The 17939-nt window shown below is 44.4% G+C and overlaps 1 protein-coding gene across 1 annotated transcript in view; it reads right to left on the minus strand.

The window, feature by feature from the left end:
• Positions 1 to 17939, minus strand: part of GLIS1 (GLIS family zinc finger 1) — a 429609-nt gene that overhangs the window by 127416 nt on the left and 284254 nt on the right. Inside the window, exons 2-3 of the mRNA XM_006879701.1 lie at positions 14542 to 14725; positions 7559 to 8438 (exon numbers count right to left, since the gene is read on the minus strand). Coding sequence (XP_006879763.1) covers positions 7559 to 8438; positions 14542 to 14725 — 1064 coding nt within the window. The remainder of the gene's footprint in view (positions 1 to 7558; positions 8439 to 14541; positions 14726 to 17939) is intronic.

A 17939-nucleotide genomic window follows, 5' to 3' on the forward strand; every position in this document is an offset into this window, starting at 1 on the left:
TTTTTCTTTTACTTTTTAAAGAGAAGAGTGAACTGGGGGTGGGGGTGGAGTGGGCGGGGAGAAAAGTGCAACAATGAATGAATGGAAATCCAAAATCTCTGTAAATGTTCATTGAAATTAATAATAATAAAAAAGTCAACAATTCGGCTTTTTGAATCACCAGAATAAAGAAGCATTGAACTGCAAAAAAAAAGTCAACAATTCATATTACTTGTTTTGTGACATTTAGAATATTATAGAACTTCTCTATGCTTCAGTCCCTCATTGTCAAAATAATAAATAATAAATAATAATAATAATAAACACTTATCTAGAATTTACTACATGTCAATGCTTTTGTAAGTGCTCACATATGTTAAACTACTCAACTTACTACCATCAAGTTGTTTCAAACCTTCAATCAGGTTTCTGAGGCTGTAAATCTGTACAGGAGCCTGTCCATTTTTTTTCTTCAGAGCAGCTGGTGGATTCAAACCAACTGACCTTTTAGTTAGCAGTGCCAACATATAATGCTCTGTGCCATCTTGTATTAATGCCTTTAATTCACATCACAAATTTAGACACAGGCACTATTCTTATCCTCATTTTATAGATGAGGCAATGAGGCACAGAATGGCTAAGTAACATTTTCACCTAAAATGTAAGTGAACTGAACTGAGAGCCTAATAATAACAATTACCTCAAAAGGGTATAAGCATAAAATTATGAAAGGCATTGTTGTTGTTCTTGTTATGTGCTGTTGAGTCACCTGCAACTCATAGCAATCCTGTGTACAACATCCCTAGGTAAACTCTGCTCTATCCTGTGCCAATCTCACTGTCTCTGACACACCTACCCCTATGACCCCAGTCACTGAATCAATCTACCTCATAAGAGGGTCTTTCTCTGCTGTGCTGTCCCTCCACCCTCCCAAGCATGATGTCCTTCTCCAAGGATTGGTCCCTCCTTGCAACATGTCCAAAGTATGTTAGACGAAGCTTCAGAATCCTTACCTCCAAGGAGTAGCCTGGTTTATCCCTCTCTACGATGAACCTGTTCATTTTCTCAGCAGTCCATGTTATATCCAATACTCTTCTCCAGCACCACAGCTCAAAGGCATCAATTCTCCTTCTATCCTCCCTAGTCATTGTCCAGCTCTCTGACGCACAGCAAGTGATTGCAAAGCCCATGGCCTGTTATCAGGAGCACCTCAGTCTCCAGAGTGACATCATTGCACTTCATTACTTTGGAGAGGTCTCTAACAGCAGACTTTCTCATCACAATACATCTTTTAATTTCCTGGCTGCTGGTGTCAAGAGTGTTGACTGTGGAACCAAGTAAACTAAAGTTATTTATTAACAATCTCAATCTATTCACCACATAGAAGGCTGCAGTCCTGGACCTGCTCAGATTCAGCAAGCAGGGTTGTGTCATCTGCATAATGCAGATTGTTGATCAATCTTCCTCCAATCCTGATGCCACATTTCTCCTTATACAGCCTAGCCTCCCGGATACTATGTTCTGCATATAGGTTGAAAAGGTATGGAGATAGGATACATCCTTGGTGTATACCCTTCCAAATTTTGAACCATACAGTGTTTCCTTGCTCTATTCTGATGACTGCCTCCTGGTCCAAGTATAGGTTTCACATTATCATGATCATCATGTATTCTGGGATTCCGGTTCTTCTCAGAGTCAGCCACAGTTTGTTGTGATCCACACAGTCAAACACCTTTGCATAAGCAATGAAACAAAGATAATCATTCTCCTGGTACTCCCTGTTTTCAGCCAAGATCCATCTAACATTAGCTAAACCCAGTCGGCACTTCTGGCAGTTCTCTGTTGATGTGCCATTCCAGTCGTTTTTGGATAATCTTCAGCAGAATCTTGCTTGCGTGTGATACCAATGATACTGTTTGATAATTTCCACAGAAGCTACAAAACTCTTCCAAGTTCAGGCAAACTGCACAGTGAACTGATGTTACATTAAACACCCCCACCACAAGTTCACAACAAACCAGAGGACTACAGCTAAGACAAGCCTATGGAGTTCTGTCAAAGATAGGAAAGTCATAAGCCAAAACGGACTCGATGGCAAGAAGGTGTTTTCGATTCTCTCATATCATCATTTAACTCCTTCATTAATAATAAGGCTGAAAGGCAGGACTTTTGCAGTTGAGCCTGTGGTTCAGAAAAGGTAATGCACCTGCTTGAGGTCACAATGCTAGTAAACAGCAAAACCTGGGCTATGCACTTCTATGCCTGAGTCTTACACACTAGGCTTAGCCTTATGAAAATTGTTCATAAAAGTGCAGAATTGCTGTCATTACTATTTTCACTCATAAAACCCAAGGTAGGAAAAGGTTTTGTTAGGAGACTTTCTCCTCCTCCACTCTTTTTCTTGACATGGAGACAATCAAACTCTGCCCTCTGCTAATTTCTGCTGTCTCAGACAATCAGAATTCCAGGCTGTCTGGGAGAGCCAATCTAAGAAAGCATGAAATTAATCTTTTCAAAGTTAATGTCTTCGAGGCGTCGCGTCACTATTTGGGTTGGACCTAACTCTTGCTATCGTAATGCAGATGAAACCCCAAATTTAATAAGGCTAAGACAACTGGGGCCATGTAAGAAACCTAACAGGATATTGCAAAGAGATTAGGGAGCTTCCTCCGGATGGCATGGACTGGCCTTGCAGAGGGCAGGGTGGGGGCAGGGGCGGTGGGTCCTGGGGTGGGACTGGCCTGAGGACAGAGCTGCCCAGGCAGAGGGGAGCCTGGCTCCTCTTGGCCCTTCGAGGCACTGCCTGGTGGAGGAGCTGAGGCTCGCAGGCTAAATTTAAACCAGCTGCATGGATGGGAGTGTTACAGTTGAATGGGGCGGGGGAGGCTTACCTCATGAAAGAACTGTGGAAACGGCGGCTGGAAAGATAATAAAAGGATTAACTGCTATTTTAGTGGGCCATTTACTCTTCAATCAAAATGTCTCATCTATTTCCTGTTCTCCAGAGGCTCTGGGTCCAAAATTCCTTTGTCTATTACAGCACTTGGTAGCAGAGGGCTGTCATAAGAAATTAATAATTTAACAGGAAAGGGAGATTTTGTTTATCTGGGTGTGGGCTGTGGCCAGCCCCTTCCCCTGGGTTACCTACTGCTCCTGTGTCATTAGCAGGGGAGCCTCCCATCATTGGGGTGGGAAAGGAGGATTGGGGAGGAAGTGCAGGAAAGACTTCCCACCAGGTGAGTCCTCTGTTACAGGTTTCCCAAAGGTGCCCCCATCAGGTCCAGCCCTCAGACCCCCACCCCCGAAATAATCAATTTAAAGGAGAAGGATCTAGCCCAACAAGAGCATTACAGCTTAGAAAGAGATGGATTTATATTCTACTCCGCTGCTTCTGAGTTCTATCACCTTCCGCAAGTTATTTTTATCCTTGTTACTGTGATTTTAGGAGCTCTGGTGGCAAGAAGGTACGCTGCAATCGTGAAGGCACACGGTTCAAAGAAACCAGCTGCTCTGCGGAAGAAGGATGGGCAATCTCCTCCCGTGGGTTTAACTGCCTCTGAAAACCCTCTGAAGGGTCAGCTATGGGTCAGTTCTGACTCTGTGGTACACAACACATGCACACACACACACACACACACACACACACACACACACACTGATTTTACTGCTGTTACTCTAATCCACAAGGTGACAGAACTGCAACAATGGACTTAAGCAGATCAAGAGATATGTATATGTTGCAGGACAGGACAAGTTGTTCTTAGGGTGTTGTTCATAGGGTGGCTATGAGTCCTAGTCGGTATAACAAGTTTACTCTTATGGTTATTGACCTCAAACCAGGGTGGGAATTCAAGTTTTCAGCAGGGGTTGAATAGCTTCATTTTTGCCTAAAACTCTTACTATTATTATTGCTTGCTATTGTTTTATTTTATCCAAATGTGTGACTGAGGGCAAATTATTCAGAGTCTCTAAGATTCAATTTCCTCCTAACAATAGGATCTATTGTATTTTTTGAGAACCACATGGAGTTATGGCTAAAGATGGCACTCAGAAGCTGACTGCTGGTAGTATCATGACCTAATCCCCAAATCCAAATTATTGAGGAGCAATGATGTTAGTTTGAGGATTAAGGTGTGTCTGATTCAGGCCATCATCTTTTCAGTGACTTGCAATGCTTCTCAGAGCTGGAAAATAAATAAGGATGGCAGAAGAAGAACTGATGCCTTTGAACTGTGGGTTGGAGAAAAGTAGAGAATATATCCCATGAACTGCTAAAAGAACAAATAGATAAGTCTTGGAGAAGATGCATTCAGAGTATTCCTCAGAGACAAAGATGACAAAGCTTTGTTTCATATACTTTAGGCATGTTATTAGGAGAGACTAGTCCTTGTAGAAGGACATCCTGTTTGGAAAGGTGGGAAGACAGCAAAGGAAAGGAAGACCCTCAACCAGGTGGACAGACACAGAAATTGCAGCAAAGAGCCTGAGTGAGACCAGAGATTGAGGATGGCACAGGACAGGATTGGGTTCAGAACTGTTCACAAGGGTTGCTATGAGTCTTCCTCAACTTTAGGGCACTTAACAACAATAATCCCGAAGTCCAGAAGGGAAAAAATGAAGTGTTCTTGGAGTAACACGTTTGAAGTCCAGTCAGACTACACCAAACTTTATTTTTTAAAAATATTTGGTTTTACAGGATGCCTGTAAAGCTTAGACACAATAAAGAGTGAGTATAGGCATGGTTGGGATATCACTTCCTCCATGACGCCCTCTTGGTCTTCCCTCTCAGACCTGTGCATCCCAGACCCTGTCACTGATTTCCAAGCCCATCTCTAGCCATGAGGACAAGGACATTAGCTCATGCAGCTCAGTTCTTACTGCCACACACAAGCTGTGTGTAGAGTTTGCTAGGTGGAATGACACCCTGGCCGACTGTCTGAGGAGGGGAAAAACCTCAGAGAGACATTATGAAATCTCACTGAATAGCCTTGGCTTACACACTGCCCCTCCATAATCTAGATCATAAGATAGGTGGGAATGTTAGAGCCAGAATCAGGCAAAGTCAGACAGAACCGAGGAGGGGTGGGGTAGAGGGAATGTTGAGACAAAAACCAATGAGGTGGGGAGGCAGAAGCTCATGAATGGCAAACCGTAGAGTCATGAAAACCAAGAAACAGACAACATTAGACATAGTGCCTCTGTCCTGATATGTCCAGGAAAGGTCCCTCCTCCAAGCATACTAATTAATGTTTTAGGCACATGAGGGACATCAAGAACAATGGACTAAAACTACCCACCAAATCATCCAGATGCAGGAGTGACCTCAAGAACACTGGAACAGAATGCCCAGTCCATGACATCATCCCATTGACCCAGACTCAAGCCCAGAAACACTTCAAAATGCGGTGTCAGCCAGTGACATCAATGTACAATTCATGTAACCCAACGTTTTCCTCCATTTCTTTACTTCCAGAGACTGACTGGTCTCAGAGAATCTCTGAGACGTACCTTTTCTAATAAACTATTTTTGCTTTTCCCTTCACTCCTGTCTCCTCACCTTTCCTCTCAACTGTGTGTCTAGCCAAGTGCTTGGCCCACGCTGGGATTCTTTTGAGCAGGACATATCCTGGCTAAAATCACAGTTCATCTGCAGTCGATCCTCCATTGTCTCCTGTCTGGTTCAATTCTTTGTCAGGGCAAGGATGATCAAACCAGGACATTCCCCTCATGGTAATAAGAAGACTAAGATCAATACCCAAGCAGGGATGGTGAAAACATGTGAAACTGTTCACTACGGGTTTGTAAGTAAGTGCACATTCACCCTGCTTACTAGGTATTCTGGCCCTACCAGGGATTATCAATTTGAAAGGGGCTCTGAATCTGTATGAAGGTAGAGTGGGGTTGAGAGAGAAGTAGATGCCAGCTATACATGAAAGTAGAATCATCAATGTGGAAAAATGTGAAATTGTTCACCACAGATTAGTAAATAAATGTATGCTTATATTGCTAACTGGGGAATCCAATACCATGTCCAAGGTCCCTAATGCCCAATACAGGTATTCTCGAGTGCTCACAGAAGGCCCCTTGTGAGAAGTCCCCTGACAACACACACCTCTGCCTCAGCCGCAGAGCCCCCAAGGAGGGCAGGAATGGAGAGCTGTAGTTCAGCGTTTTTTGGTTCCAGGGACTCAGGAAGACAAGGACACTGTCTCTTGGTCATCTTTTTCCATGGAAAGGTCTGCCTTTCAGCAAGCCACAGATCACAAAACCCAACAAACTTGACAACCACAGGTACCAGTCCAGCATCAGCTCTCCCTCAAGCATACCCTCGGCCCAAAGGCAGATGCTAACGTCCAAAACTCAGTGCTCCAGCTACAGGCACCCTCCCACTCCCACTGCTGTGCACTGGTGGTTCACTTCTGTCTATAAAGGGAGCTCCTGCTCAGCCATCAAGACACAGCATCCCTGAAGCAGAATAAGCTCAACCAGATGAAGGCTCAGCTCACAGTCCCACAAGCAAAAAGGGCCCAAGGACAAACACCTGGCTGGCCAGAGGATGATCATTTTTAGGCCACTGGCCACCAATGCGTCCTGCCTCCTATTTGGACCTTGTGACTGCCTTTGGCTCTGCATAGGCTTACTCCCACTATGTGTCTGTCCCTCTGCACCTTGGGGCTGAGCAATGACTTCAGAGTGGGTGAGTCCAGCAACAGTGGCAGTATGCAAATGTGGGAGACTTCAACCTTGATTAGGACGCTGGCTCCTTTAGAACAGGCTTACCCTTCCTCGGCCTCACCAATGCCCCAAGAGCTGGTGGCCCATGTGCCTCGACTGTACAGACTGCCCCAGAAGCTCAGCCCTTCCACTGCCAGGCAGGTGCCTCCCCTTGTCAGCTGGATGGACTACAGAGGTGGGCACAGCAGCTAGGTGAAAGCTATCAGGAGCTAATATTATGTCCCCTGCTTCTGATATAGATGTCTATCAAAGTGAACACAGAGCTGACCAGTCAGAAGTCCAAGTGTCTAGAGTTACTGTGTGTGTTTGTGTCTATCTCTGGACACACAGTCAGAACACTTATGGGCCTTACTTGCTCACCCTAATCCTGCCCTGTGGGGGCCCCACAGCTCTCAGGCCAGAGGTTTGTGAGGACCCCGTGCTCAGGTGGATGCCAAGCCTGTTGGTAGGCTGTTCCTTGGGGAGGGTGCTGGGGAAGACCCAGTGCAGGAGAGCGTGCTCCCCACGCATCATGTGGCCACTGGTGGCTGGGACAGGGAGCATGTGCATGTAGCATGCACACGCCCTCAGAGCACACGTCACCACCGGCTAGCATGTATGACATCACATGTGTGGTATACAAAAGCACGTCTAATGCCTCCAGGAGGGGCTTGGGGCACAAGGAGAGCATCCTTATTGCCAAAGTGCCCACAAGAGGCCTCTGACCAGTAGCTGTGTCCATGAGCACTGGTTTCTTCCTCCTCAGCCAGCCCCCAGCTAAGCAGTGTCTTTTGACCTCTCCCAGGGTGGTGAGGGACAGGTGCTGGCCTGCCGGGGTGTGGCCTGCCTGCTGGTGGGAACTCACCATGCACTTGTTGGGCTTCTCGCCAGAATGAACCCTCATGTGGATGAGCAGCTTGTAGCGGGCGTTGAAGGGCTTGTAGCGCCTCACGCAGCCGTCCCAGAAGCAGGTGAAGTCCTCGCCCTTGCGCTGGTCGATGTGGCTCTTCTCAATGTGCCGCACCAGCTCCTCCTGCTGCTCATAGGCAGCGCAGCAGTCCACCCAGCGGCAGGCCTGCTTCCCCACCACGACCCTGCCCACCAGGCCTCCAAGCCCTGGGCGGGGAGGCAACTGAGACAGGGGGTAAGGGGGTGGCAGGCCCTGCTGGTGAGGCCCGAAGAGCTCAGAGAACTCGTCCATAGGCTCCTGCTTCAGGAAGCCCCCCTTCTGGCAAGCTTCGAGTTCCAAGCCGCCCTCATGGCTTTCACTGACTACCGGGCCAGGCCTGACCCGCCTGGGTGGGCTCCCCAGGTCTCCTGGCAGAGGGGGGCTCCGGAGTCCATTCACACAGGTGGCCAGAGGTGCCTGGGAGGAGCGGATGATGGAGGTGAGGCTGAGGCTGTCGGAGGAGGCACAGGGCGAAGAGGAGGCCGAGGAGGTGGTAGGCAGGCCCAAGAGGCAGCAGCGCTTCAGGCTGCCCTCAGGAAGATGTGCCTCAGGTGGGGGGCCCAGACCAGAGCTGGGCTCACTGTCCAAAAGGTAGCAGGAAGGTACAGGGTTGGAGAGGCCTCGGCCCGAGAGGTCCAGGTCTGGGTGCAGGCTGGTGACTGACGGGGCCCGGCAGTGCGTGGACAGGGGTGTGTGAGCTTCCACCATGGCCTGGTAGTCGGGCGGGGCCTCCTGCTTGATGTGCTGTGTGGTGGGGAGGCCACCATTCACATATGTGGCCTGTGGTCTGGGTGACCTGAAAGACAGTGGTCAGAGGGTATGTGAGAGGGTGGGTACTCTAAAGAGCATGGTCAAAAGCAGAGAACCTGGAGAAGCCCAGAGTCGGGAATCAAGGCTCAGGAGCGGACTAGACACTATCTGCTTGGCAAAGATGGGGCTGAGAGAAAACAAAGAGAGCTGGGGAGAGAGTGCAGGAAAGACAGGTGTTCAAGCCAAGAAAATGTGGTGAAAGTCATCAAGGAACACTGCTTCATCCTTTAACCGAAATCTGGCCACCAGTGATGTACCTATGACAGAACACTAATACAGCCAAAAAGAGCAATGGTGTTCTGATGCACCCACAGCATGGATGAACCTTGAAAGCTTTGTGCTGAGGGAAATGTCTGTCAGCAAAGAACAAGTACTGTAAGCTCTCACTTCTAAAAACAAGTACATCTATAGAAACCAAAATCTACTAATGACTATCAACAGTTTTTGCTTAGAGGTCTATAAGTTTATGGTATGGAATAATTTATGTGTGTGTGTGTGTGTGTGTGTGTGTGTGTGTGTGTGTGTGTGTGTGTGTGTGTGTGTGTGTGTGTGTGTCTAAAATGGTCATGTAACAAGAAGAATAAGAGAGGTCTGTTGGTCTAGTGGTAAGAAACTATGCTGCAATCCCAAAGGCAAGAAGTGCAAATCCACTAGTCACTCCATGGGAGAAGGATGGGCAATCTGCTCCCGTGCAATTTGCTGCCTCTGACAACTCAACAGAGGGGCAGCTCTGGGTCAATTCCGATTAGATGACACACAAGAAGAAGGAGAGTGCAATCAATGTCCTTAAATCAAATGAAGAAATTATTGAGTTGGTGAATGGTTATATAAGCATTCACTATAATAATTTAAATTTTAAAAATCCAGCCATTTGCGCCATACTATACTGTCTCCACGGTCTGACCTCTTTCCTCACACATTCACACTAGAAAATTCTGCGGGAAAAAGACAATGCCTCCAGAGGGACATCCAGACACAGCTTGTTCTAAATACCCAGTGGTAAGGATTTGCACTGCCAACTGAAGGCAGAGGTTTAAATCCACCAGATTCTCTGCAGGAGAACAATGGGCAAACTCTTATTCAATTTACAGCCACTGAAAACCTCTTGGAGGATCGGCTATGAGTTGGTTCAGACTCTCAGCAACAATGTCCTTTAATTTCTGTAACTCTTCGCCCCACTTATGAGACTGTTACTTTTGTGAGGTCTACCTCTAGTTTTCTACTGTTAATGTCATTGTGTTGGGGGATTTGGAGGATGAGAAGAATCTTTAAATAACTGCGGAAAAACGTCTCAGGGGAATGTCTTAGAATGTGAAGTCCCAACACTGTGAAACAGTTACTGCATGAAACCACAATTTTGGAGAAATGTTGGGGTGGGGATGGAGGACAGGTCAGTCAGGACAGCAACTGGGTGGCAGGAGACCCGGGCTCCAGGTCAGACTCAGCTGCATCAAAGGGCACAAACTCGTGCAAGTTACATTATCTCTGTGAGACTTTCTCCTCTGGCACATTATTGGGATACTTTTTACCAGAGTGAGGATGGTACAGGGCTGGGTTTTGTCACCTGTGTGGCATAATGGTTTCCAGACAGGGTCTTCTCATATAGGGGTCCTTTCTCATATAGGGGGCTTTTCTCATATAAGGAGCCCTTCTCTCTGCTAACTTCACAGAAGGCTTAAAGGAGTCAAGGTAATTCCTACACCTGTACTCTCACCATCACAGGTTGACTGAAGAGGGGACAAGCACTGCTAAAGACACTGACTCAGACTCATGACTGAGTTGGAAGAGACTCATGGCTGACCCTACCAATGGGTTTCCAAAGCTCTAAATCACAAGTTACATTTTCCTTCTTTCTCCCAAGGAGCAGAAGGTGAATTTGAACCACCAGAGAGGTGTGGGTTAGCAACTTCCTGTGGACTAAACTACCAGTAAAGCCACCAGGGTCTAGAAAGGCAATGGTGAGCTGAAGGGAGAAGCTCTCTGCTGGGTGGTTGGGCAGGAACAGACTGAAGAGGGGGCGGGGGCAAGACAGAACTAGTTAGGATACACCATGTTGACTTCATCCCTGCCTGAGTCTCAAAGTCCTCACCTGTGAAATGAAGATTAATCCTGTGTGAATAGTAACAAATTATGTATCATATTTAAATAAATGTGATTCCAAAACACTCAAATGGCTCATGAAAAACCAGCTCACACACAGACCAATGGTTTTACTTCAGGAAAAGACATGTGTCAGGGTTTCTCAGTGTGAGAAAAGATGGGCAATCTCCTCCTATGAGATTTACAGCTTCTGAAAACTGCTAGAGGGTCAGTTATAAGTCAGTTCCAGCTTGATGGCATGTAACAACAACATTGCTAAATAGTATACCAGGAACCGTGTTGATGAAGCTGTTAAGCATTACGCCACAAACCAAAAGGCTGGCTGTTCAAATCAGCTGCTCTGCAGAAAAAAAGATATGATGATATGCTCCAATGAAGACGACAGACTTGAATAGCCTATGAGATCTACTCTGTCCTATGGGGTCACTAAGAGTCAGAATCAACTCCAATAGCACACAGCAAAAAATATACTCAGGCTGAAATTGGAAACATACTTGGTCCTATAAATCAGGAATCTTGCCAATATTAAAAAAAGGCTATAGGGTATGTAAAACTTCAAAGAAAAACTTTAAAGAATGGTAAGCATCACTATCCTTCCATTTAATAATAACTCATATTGCAATGGCCCTGCTGGAATGTCAGTTTTATCAGGGGAGACCTTTCTTGCTTCATTAAAGCATTCCCAGTAGGCACAGAGTAGGTAGTTGGCAAGTGGCTGATCAATGAATGAACAGAAAGTTGGTAATGGGTCAGTTTTAGAAATTTCTGATTTGTGAAATAGATGTCAGTCAATCCAGCAGCCTCAAACAGCAGGGTTAGGGCGCTGGACACTTGGTGGGTGGGCACAGAGGCCTGTTTGTGTCTGATTTCAATCTCTTATCAAACCTCTGCAGAAAACATAGCACAGTATGCAACTGCATGAAAGTTAATGTAGAGGTGGGTGCTGTTAGAAATATGTAAGCAATTAATTGAGACCCCTTGAATTATTTCTTGAAATCTTAGACTTTATAGCTATAGATACGATCTTATTAGTAAATATGGTTTGACTAGACCAGATCAGACCACCACATTAGGACCAGACCATCTTGCTTCCTGGAGACCAGACCAGCCTACCTCGTGGAGACCAGAACTGGCCTGTAGCTGCCCTGTTGTCCTATACCAGGAGCACTGATACCACAGGAAAACCATTTCCTCCATGAACACCACCTTGGTACTACTGGCCCATCTCAGAGCCAGAATTTGAGCAGTGGACCCTTTGGACTCTGCATAACTGTGACAGTTGTCTGGTTGAGAAGGCTGCTAATTCACAGGAAACTTCTCTCCCTAACTGAAACAAGATTTCCCTTGAGTAAAAGATCAGAGAGAAATTCAGGCAGGATTAGCTGCCCTTCCCTCCTCTGGAACAGTTAGATCCTGAGCCAAGATTATCAGACCAAGGGCCTGCTGAGGCCCCAGGTATGAAAAACTCTATCACAGCAATGACATGGAAGAAGCAGACTATCTCACACCCTACACAAAACCAAATCAAAATGTCATCCCCCAAAAGTGATCAAAACACAGAATCAATGGGTTTCCTGGAGCCAGAAAGTCTGATAGAACTTTCTGACCCAGATTTAAAAAAACAGAAAGAGTGAATATTTTCAATGGGTGGAAAACAAACTCAAAGAATTACACGTGTCTGCAAGCAAAAGGCAAGAGGAACTTAAAAAGAAATCCAAGGTAATGCATATAAAACAAGGTATTAAATGCTCTGAAAAAAACAAGAAACAGCAATTCAGCGTACACAAGCTCAAGAAATATATGAACAGACTTGAAGATAGTACACAGACCAGCAAAATAGAAGATTGAATTCTCAGAACTGATCTGCTAGAACAAAAAGCAGAATCAAAAAGGAAGGAAAAAGAGGAAAGCCTAAGAATAATGTGGGACATCATCAAAAGGAATAGGATGCACATAATTGGAATCCCAGAACAGGAAAAAGCAAGTAAAGGCACTGAGAAAGCTGTGGAAGAATTATTGGAAGAAAAATTCCAAGCATAATGAAGATGGAGAGAATATACATACAAGAAGCTGAGCAAACTTCATATAGAATTGTTGTTGTTGTTGTGTACTAGTGGGTTTTCATAGGCAGTTAATCACTTGGGAGGAGATAGCTCATCCTTTTCCCATCAAATTGTTGGTGGATTTGAACTGCCTACCTTCGAGATCACAATGCAGCTTCTTGGCCACCACTAAGGCATATCATAATCAAATTTTCCAGCATCAAAGATAAGGAGAGAATTCCAAAAGCAGCTAGGGAGAAATGAAGAGTAACCTATAAAGGAGAGCAAATAAGACTAGGTGCTGATTTCTCAACAGAAACCATGTGAGTAAGAAGACAATGAAATGACATATATCAAACATTCAAAAGACTACAACTGTCAACCAAGAATATTTTACCCAGCAAAACTGCCCATCAAATATAATGGAGAGATCAAGATATTCTCAAAAAAGCAGAACCTAAGGGAGTTTGAAAAACAAGACCAGTGTTGCAGAAAATAATGAGAGAAGTCCTTCTTACAGAGATGCCACAGAAAGCAGGATGGACCAAAGTAACCAGCAACATCATCAAAAAGAACTTAACAAAATGACAGCAAAAACATCTTGCCTCTCAATAATTATACTGAATGTGAACGGTTTAAATACACCAGTGAAGAGAAAAAGAGTAGCAGATTGGATTTTAAAAAAAACAACAACCAGCCCAAACCCATAAACGTGTTGTCTACAAGAGTCACACCTGAAAAGTGAAGATAAAAAAGAGTAAAAATAAAAGGGTGGGGGTAAAATATACTGAACTAATGGCAACCAGAAAAAAGCAGGAGTAGCAATATTAATATCTGATAAAAAAGATTTAAGCATAAAAATCATCACAAGGGACAAGGAAGGTCCTATAAAATGCTTAAAGGGTAAATAGAACAAGAGGACATAACCATAATAAATATCTATGCACAAAATGATAGAGCTACAAAACACAAAACAAACATTAATAGAACTGAAAAGAGAAATAGACACTACCACAATAGTAGTAGGAGACTTCAATACACCACTCTCAAGAAGAAATAGAAATACCAGAAAGAAACTCAACAAAGATAATAAAGAATAAAACTATACAATAAAACAATTTGCTCTCATAGATATATACAGGCTAATGCACCCCCAAAAAGCACAGTATCACTTCTTCACCAATGTGCATGGAACAAAATCCAGAATAGATTATGTTCTAGGTTATAAAGCAAGTCTCAATAAATTTAAAGACATACAAATTATACAAAGCATCTTTTCAGACCACAATGCTACAAAATGAAAATTAATAACAAGAGGATAAAGGAGAAAAAAAATCCCCATACATTTGGAAGTTGAACAACACCATGCTTGAACATGAGTGGGTACTAGAAGAAACAAAAAAGGAAATAAAAAGTTATTTGGAACAAATGACAATGAAAATACAATTTACCAAAACCTCTGGGAAACAGCCAAAGCAGTAATTGTTGTTGTTGTTGTTTAATGCCGTCGAGTCGTAGACGACTCATAGCGAGCGACCCTATGAACGAACAGCCTGAGCACTGTTCATACATAGAGTTTACAGAGGCAAGCCATTTTGGAAGTGGATGCCGCTCCTGCTTCTAGAAAGCAGTAATTAGAGGTAAATTTATAGTAACAATCAAATGCATCAAAAGGGAAGAAAAAAAAATTCTTTAACCCAGCATCTCCAACAAGTTGAAAAAGAAGAGCAAGAAAACCCAACACCCTCTAAAAAAATTATAAAAATTAGGGCAGAAGTAAATGAAATAGAAAACAGAAAAGCAATTGAAACCATCAACAAGACCAAGAGTATGTTCTTCCTCATATGTCCACAAGTCAAGCAGATTAGGTAAAGTCCAGGGTCCCTGGGCCTTGTCCTTTAGGAAGCAGTGTCAGGAGACACCTGACAGGTGGGGATGGGCACATACCTGTTGTCAGAGTGTGGGAAATGCAGCAGCCTCTCGAAGGCCTGGGCATGACCACACGGTGGTGGGGTTCCCGAAGGAAGAAACAGGCCTGGGCGGCAGGTGGGGCCAGGACATTCAACAAGGTCCATGTCCAGCAGGTTCTTCTTCTCCGAGGCTGGGGTGCAGTGTCCATAGCTCCCATTCACTGAGCAGAGAAAAAGGAGAGAGAAAATGAGTGGAGGTGACCTGCAGAGGAGCACAGAGAGGCTGGTCCTGTGATACAGTGATACTGTGATACAGTGTGGATGGTATTCATATTAACCCAATATTAATTCAATTCCATGTACATCCAAAGTACCTGAGATACCATGTGTACTTCCCATGATCATTCAGCAGGATTAGCAATGAAATCTCTAAGCTTATGATGCTGATGCACAGGCTGCATTAATCATTATGCACAAATTATGTACCTGGCACTCTGGTTGTTGCTGTGAGGTGCCACTGAGTCAAATAAGACTCATGGTGATCCTATGAACAACAGATCTGAATCTTGTCCTATCTTGTATAATTCAACATGCTCCCTGATGTGTCTGAACCCACTGTTGTTATCACTGCGTCAATGTATCTTGTTGAATGTTTTTCTTTCTCTGAACCTCTATCTTTTCTAGAATGATGTGCTTTTACAAGGCTGGTCCCTCCTGACATGTCCAAAGTACGTGAGATGAAGTTTCCCCGTCCCTGCCTCTAAGAAGCACTCTAGTTGCACTTCTTTCAATTCATATCTGTTCGTTCTTTTGGCAGGCCAAGGGATATTCAGTACTCTTCCCCAACACCACAACTTAAAGGCATTGATTCTCTTTCTGTCATCACTATTCACAATCCCATGTCAGATGCATAGCAAGCAAATGAAAATACCATGGTTGGGGTCTAGCGCACCTTAGTATTTAAACTGACATCATTAGTCTTTACTATTTCTAGGTGCAGAGAAAACGGGTAAACAATACAGATAAACTCTTGGTCCCTTGGGGGTGACAGTGTATTATTCCCACATTGTGCTTATTTGAGATAATGCGAGAAAATACACTGGAGTTGGTGGCTTGAGAGTTGGTGATGCCCAGCAGGCTGAGCAATCTTAACTGAAACAACATATATTACATATATAGCACTCTTGTGGCCTAGTGGTAAGACACTGCACAGCCAATGCAAAGAGGCACATGGTTCAAATCCATCTGCTGCACTGTAGGAGAAAGATGGGCCATCTCCTCCTATGAGTTTTACAGCCTCTGGAAAATAGCTGGAAGGTCAGCTGTGAGATGGTTCTGAACAGACAGCACACAACAAGCAACAATACAGCAAGCAGTTCGTGCACATGTGAGCCCCTGGTTAGTGCCAATGGTTAGGTGCTAACCAGAAGGTAGAAGGTTCAAGACACCTTAGAAGAAAGGCCTGGTGATCTATGGGAAAAGTCGGCTATTGAAAACTCCTTGAAGCATTGTTCTACGCCTAGTTATTGTTTCTAAACTCTCTGGAGCATTGTTGTACTCTGACACACATGAGGTCACCTAGTTATTGTTTTAAAATGAGGTCACCTAGTTATTGTTTTAAAGTCACTGCCGTGCAGCCAGAACTAGCTCGTGGCTCATCTCCAGCAGGTTTTCAGAGGCTGTAATTCCAGGGCAGGAGATGGTGCATCTTTCTCCTGCTGAGACACTGGTGGATTTTAATTGCCAGAGAGGTTTTGGATTAACACCACCAGAGCTCTGCTACTGGTTAGCTACTTATTAAACAGCATTTGTTATCACCAAAGCTCAATCATCGTTGTTTTACAAATTGCACTCCTCCATAAACAGTACAGAGTTATCTATACCTGTGTTATCCTCCATGGCTCTTTGACATCCTAGTTACCTTTAGCTCTGCTTTGCTCAATTCCCTGGACCTTTATGAAAATTAACTAAGGCACAGTTGATATGAAAATATGAATTCTGCCTCACAGTGACCCTATACGATAGCACAGAAGGGCCCCAATGGGCTTCTGAGGCTGTAAACCTTTACAGGAGCCCACCATCACAGAAAGCAGGATTTCTCTCACAGAGGAGTGGCAGGTAGGTTTGAACTACTGACATTTTGGTTAACAGCCAACACTTGAGCCACTATACCATCAGGGCTTTTTGTTGATGTGAAAGCCTCTGAAAAACTATATAAAGTGTTATAAAAAGCAAGATATGGTTATTATAAGCCATTTCCCCCTTCTATAGAGGGGCTATAGAGTAAGGAGATTAATCTGGACACTACTTTTAAAAGCTGTTCTGCCCTGCTACCTCTCAGGGTTACCTGGTGGAGGACAGGCCACAGGCTTCCGGGCCTGATACACCTTCGGGTGAGAACCTCTGCCCCAAACTAACTCCACAACTCAGAGAAGTTTGTCCCTTACCTGGCCCTTCACTGCCCTGTGCAGTCACACCAATTCAGCATACATGCTGTGAGGCTCTGGGATTGAGTATAAAGTCCCCACACAGGACCGGCACCTTTGGTTGTTCAGGGAAGGATGTTGTTCTTATTATGAATCAGCACTTTGAAAAACATACACTGCTTTCCAGATGAAGAATAAACCTAAGTCTTTTCTAGGTACTCTCAAGACTGTTAGACATGGTGTTGGGGAAGAATGCTGACTATATCATGAACTGGCAAAAGAACAAACACAGATGTCTTGGAGAAAGTGCAACCAGAGTGTTCCTTGGGCATGTTGCTAGAAGGGGGTATTCCATGGAAAGGGATATCATGCCAGGAAAGGCAGAGGATCCACAAAAAGAGGGGTCTCATGAGATGGACTGACACACTGCAGCATGGGCTCAAGTGGGTCCCAAATGATGACAATGATGCTGATGACAGGGTTCCAATTTGTTGTTCATAGGGTTGCTATGAGTCATACACGACTGAATGGCACATAACAACAACAAGACTGAGCAAGACAAACCATTACATACAGAAAAGAGTGAATTCCAACATTACCACATCCCTGAATGCAACCATGACAACAATGACATCTGTTGAGGAGTAAGCACTGGCTCAGGACTAGTGATCTCCACAAATTAGCTCATTTGAGTTTGACCACTATCTCCTGAGGGACTTATTATTATCACCCCACTTTACAAAGGAGAAAACAGAGACCAGGGATGTGAAATGACACACCCCCAATTACACACTGAGTATGAGCAAAGCCCTCAGTCCACGCCTGGGGCCCAAGCCCCACATCCATCTTTTCTTTTCTTTTTTCTTCTCTGTTCTTTTTTCTTTTCTTTTCTTTTCCCTTCTTTTCTTTTTCTCTTCTTTCTTTCTTTCTTTCTTTCTTTCTTTCTTTCTTTCTTTCTTTCTTTCTTTCTTTCTTTCTTTCTTTCTTTCTTTCTTTCTTTCTTTCTTTC

Source organism: Elephantulus edwardii, unplaced genomic scaffold, assembly GCF_000299155.1.
Source record: "Elephantulus edwardii isolate Elephantulus edwardi_28Jun2011 unplaced genomic scaffold, EleEdw1.0 scaffold00005, whole genome shotgun sequence".
Taxonomy (NCBI): Eukaryota; Metazoa; Chordata; class Mammalia; order Macroscelidea; family Macroscelididae; genus Elephantulus; species Elephantulus edwardii.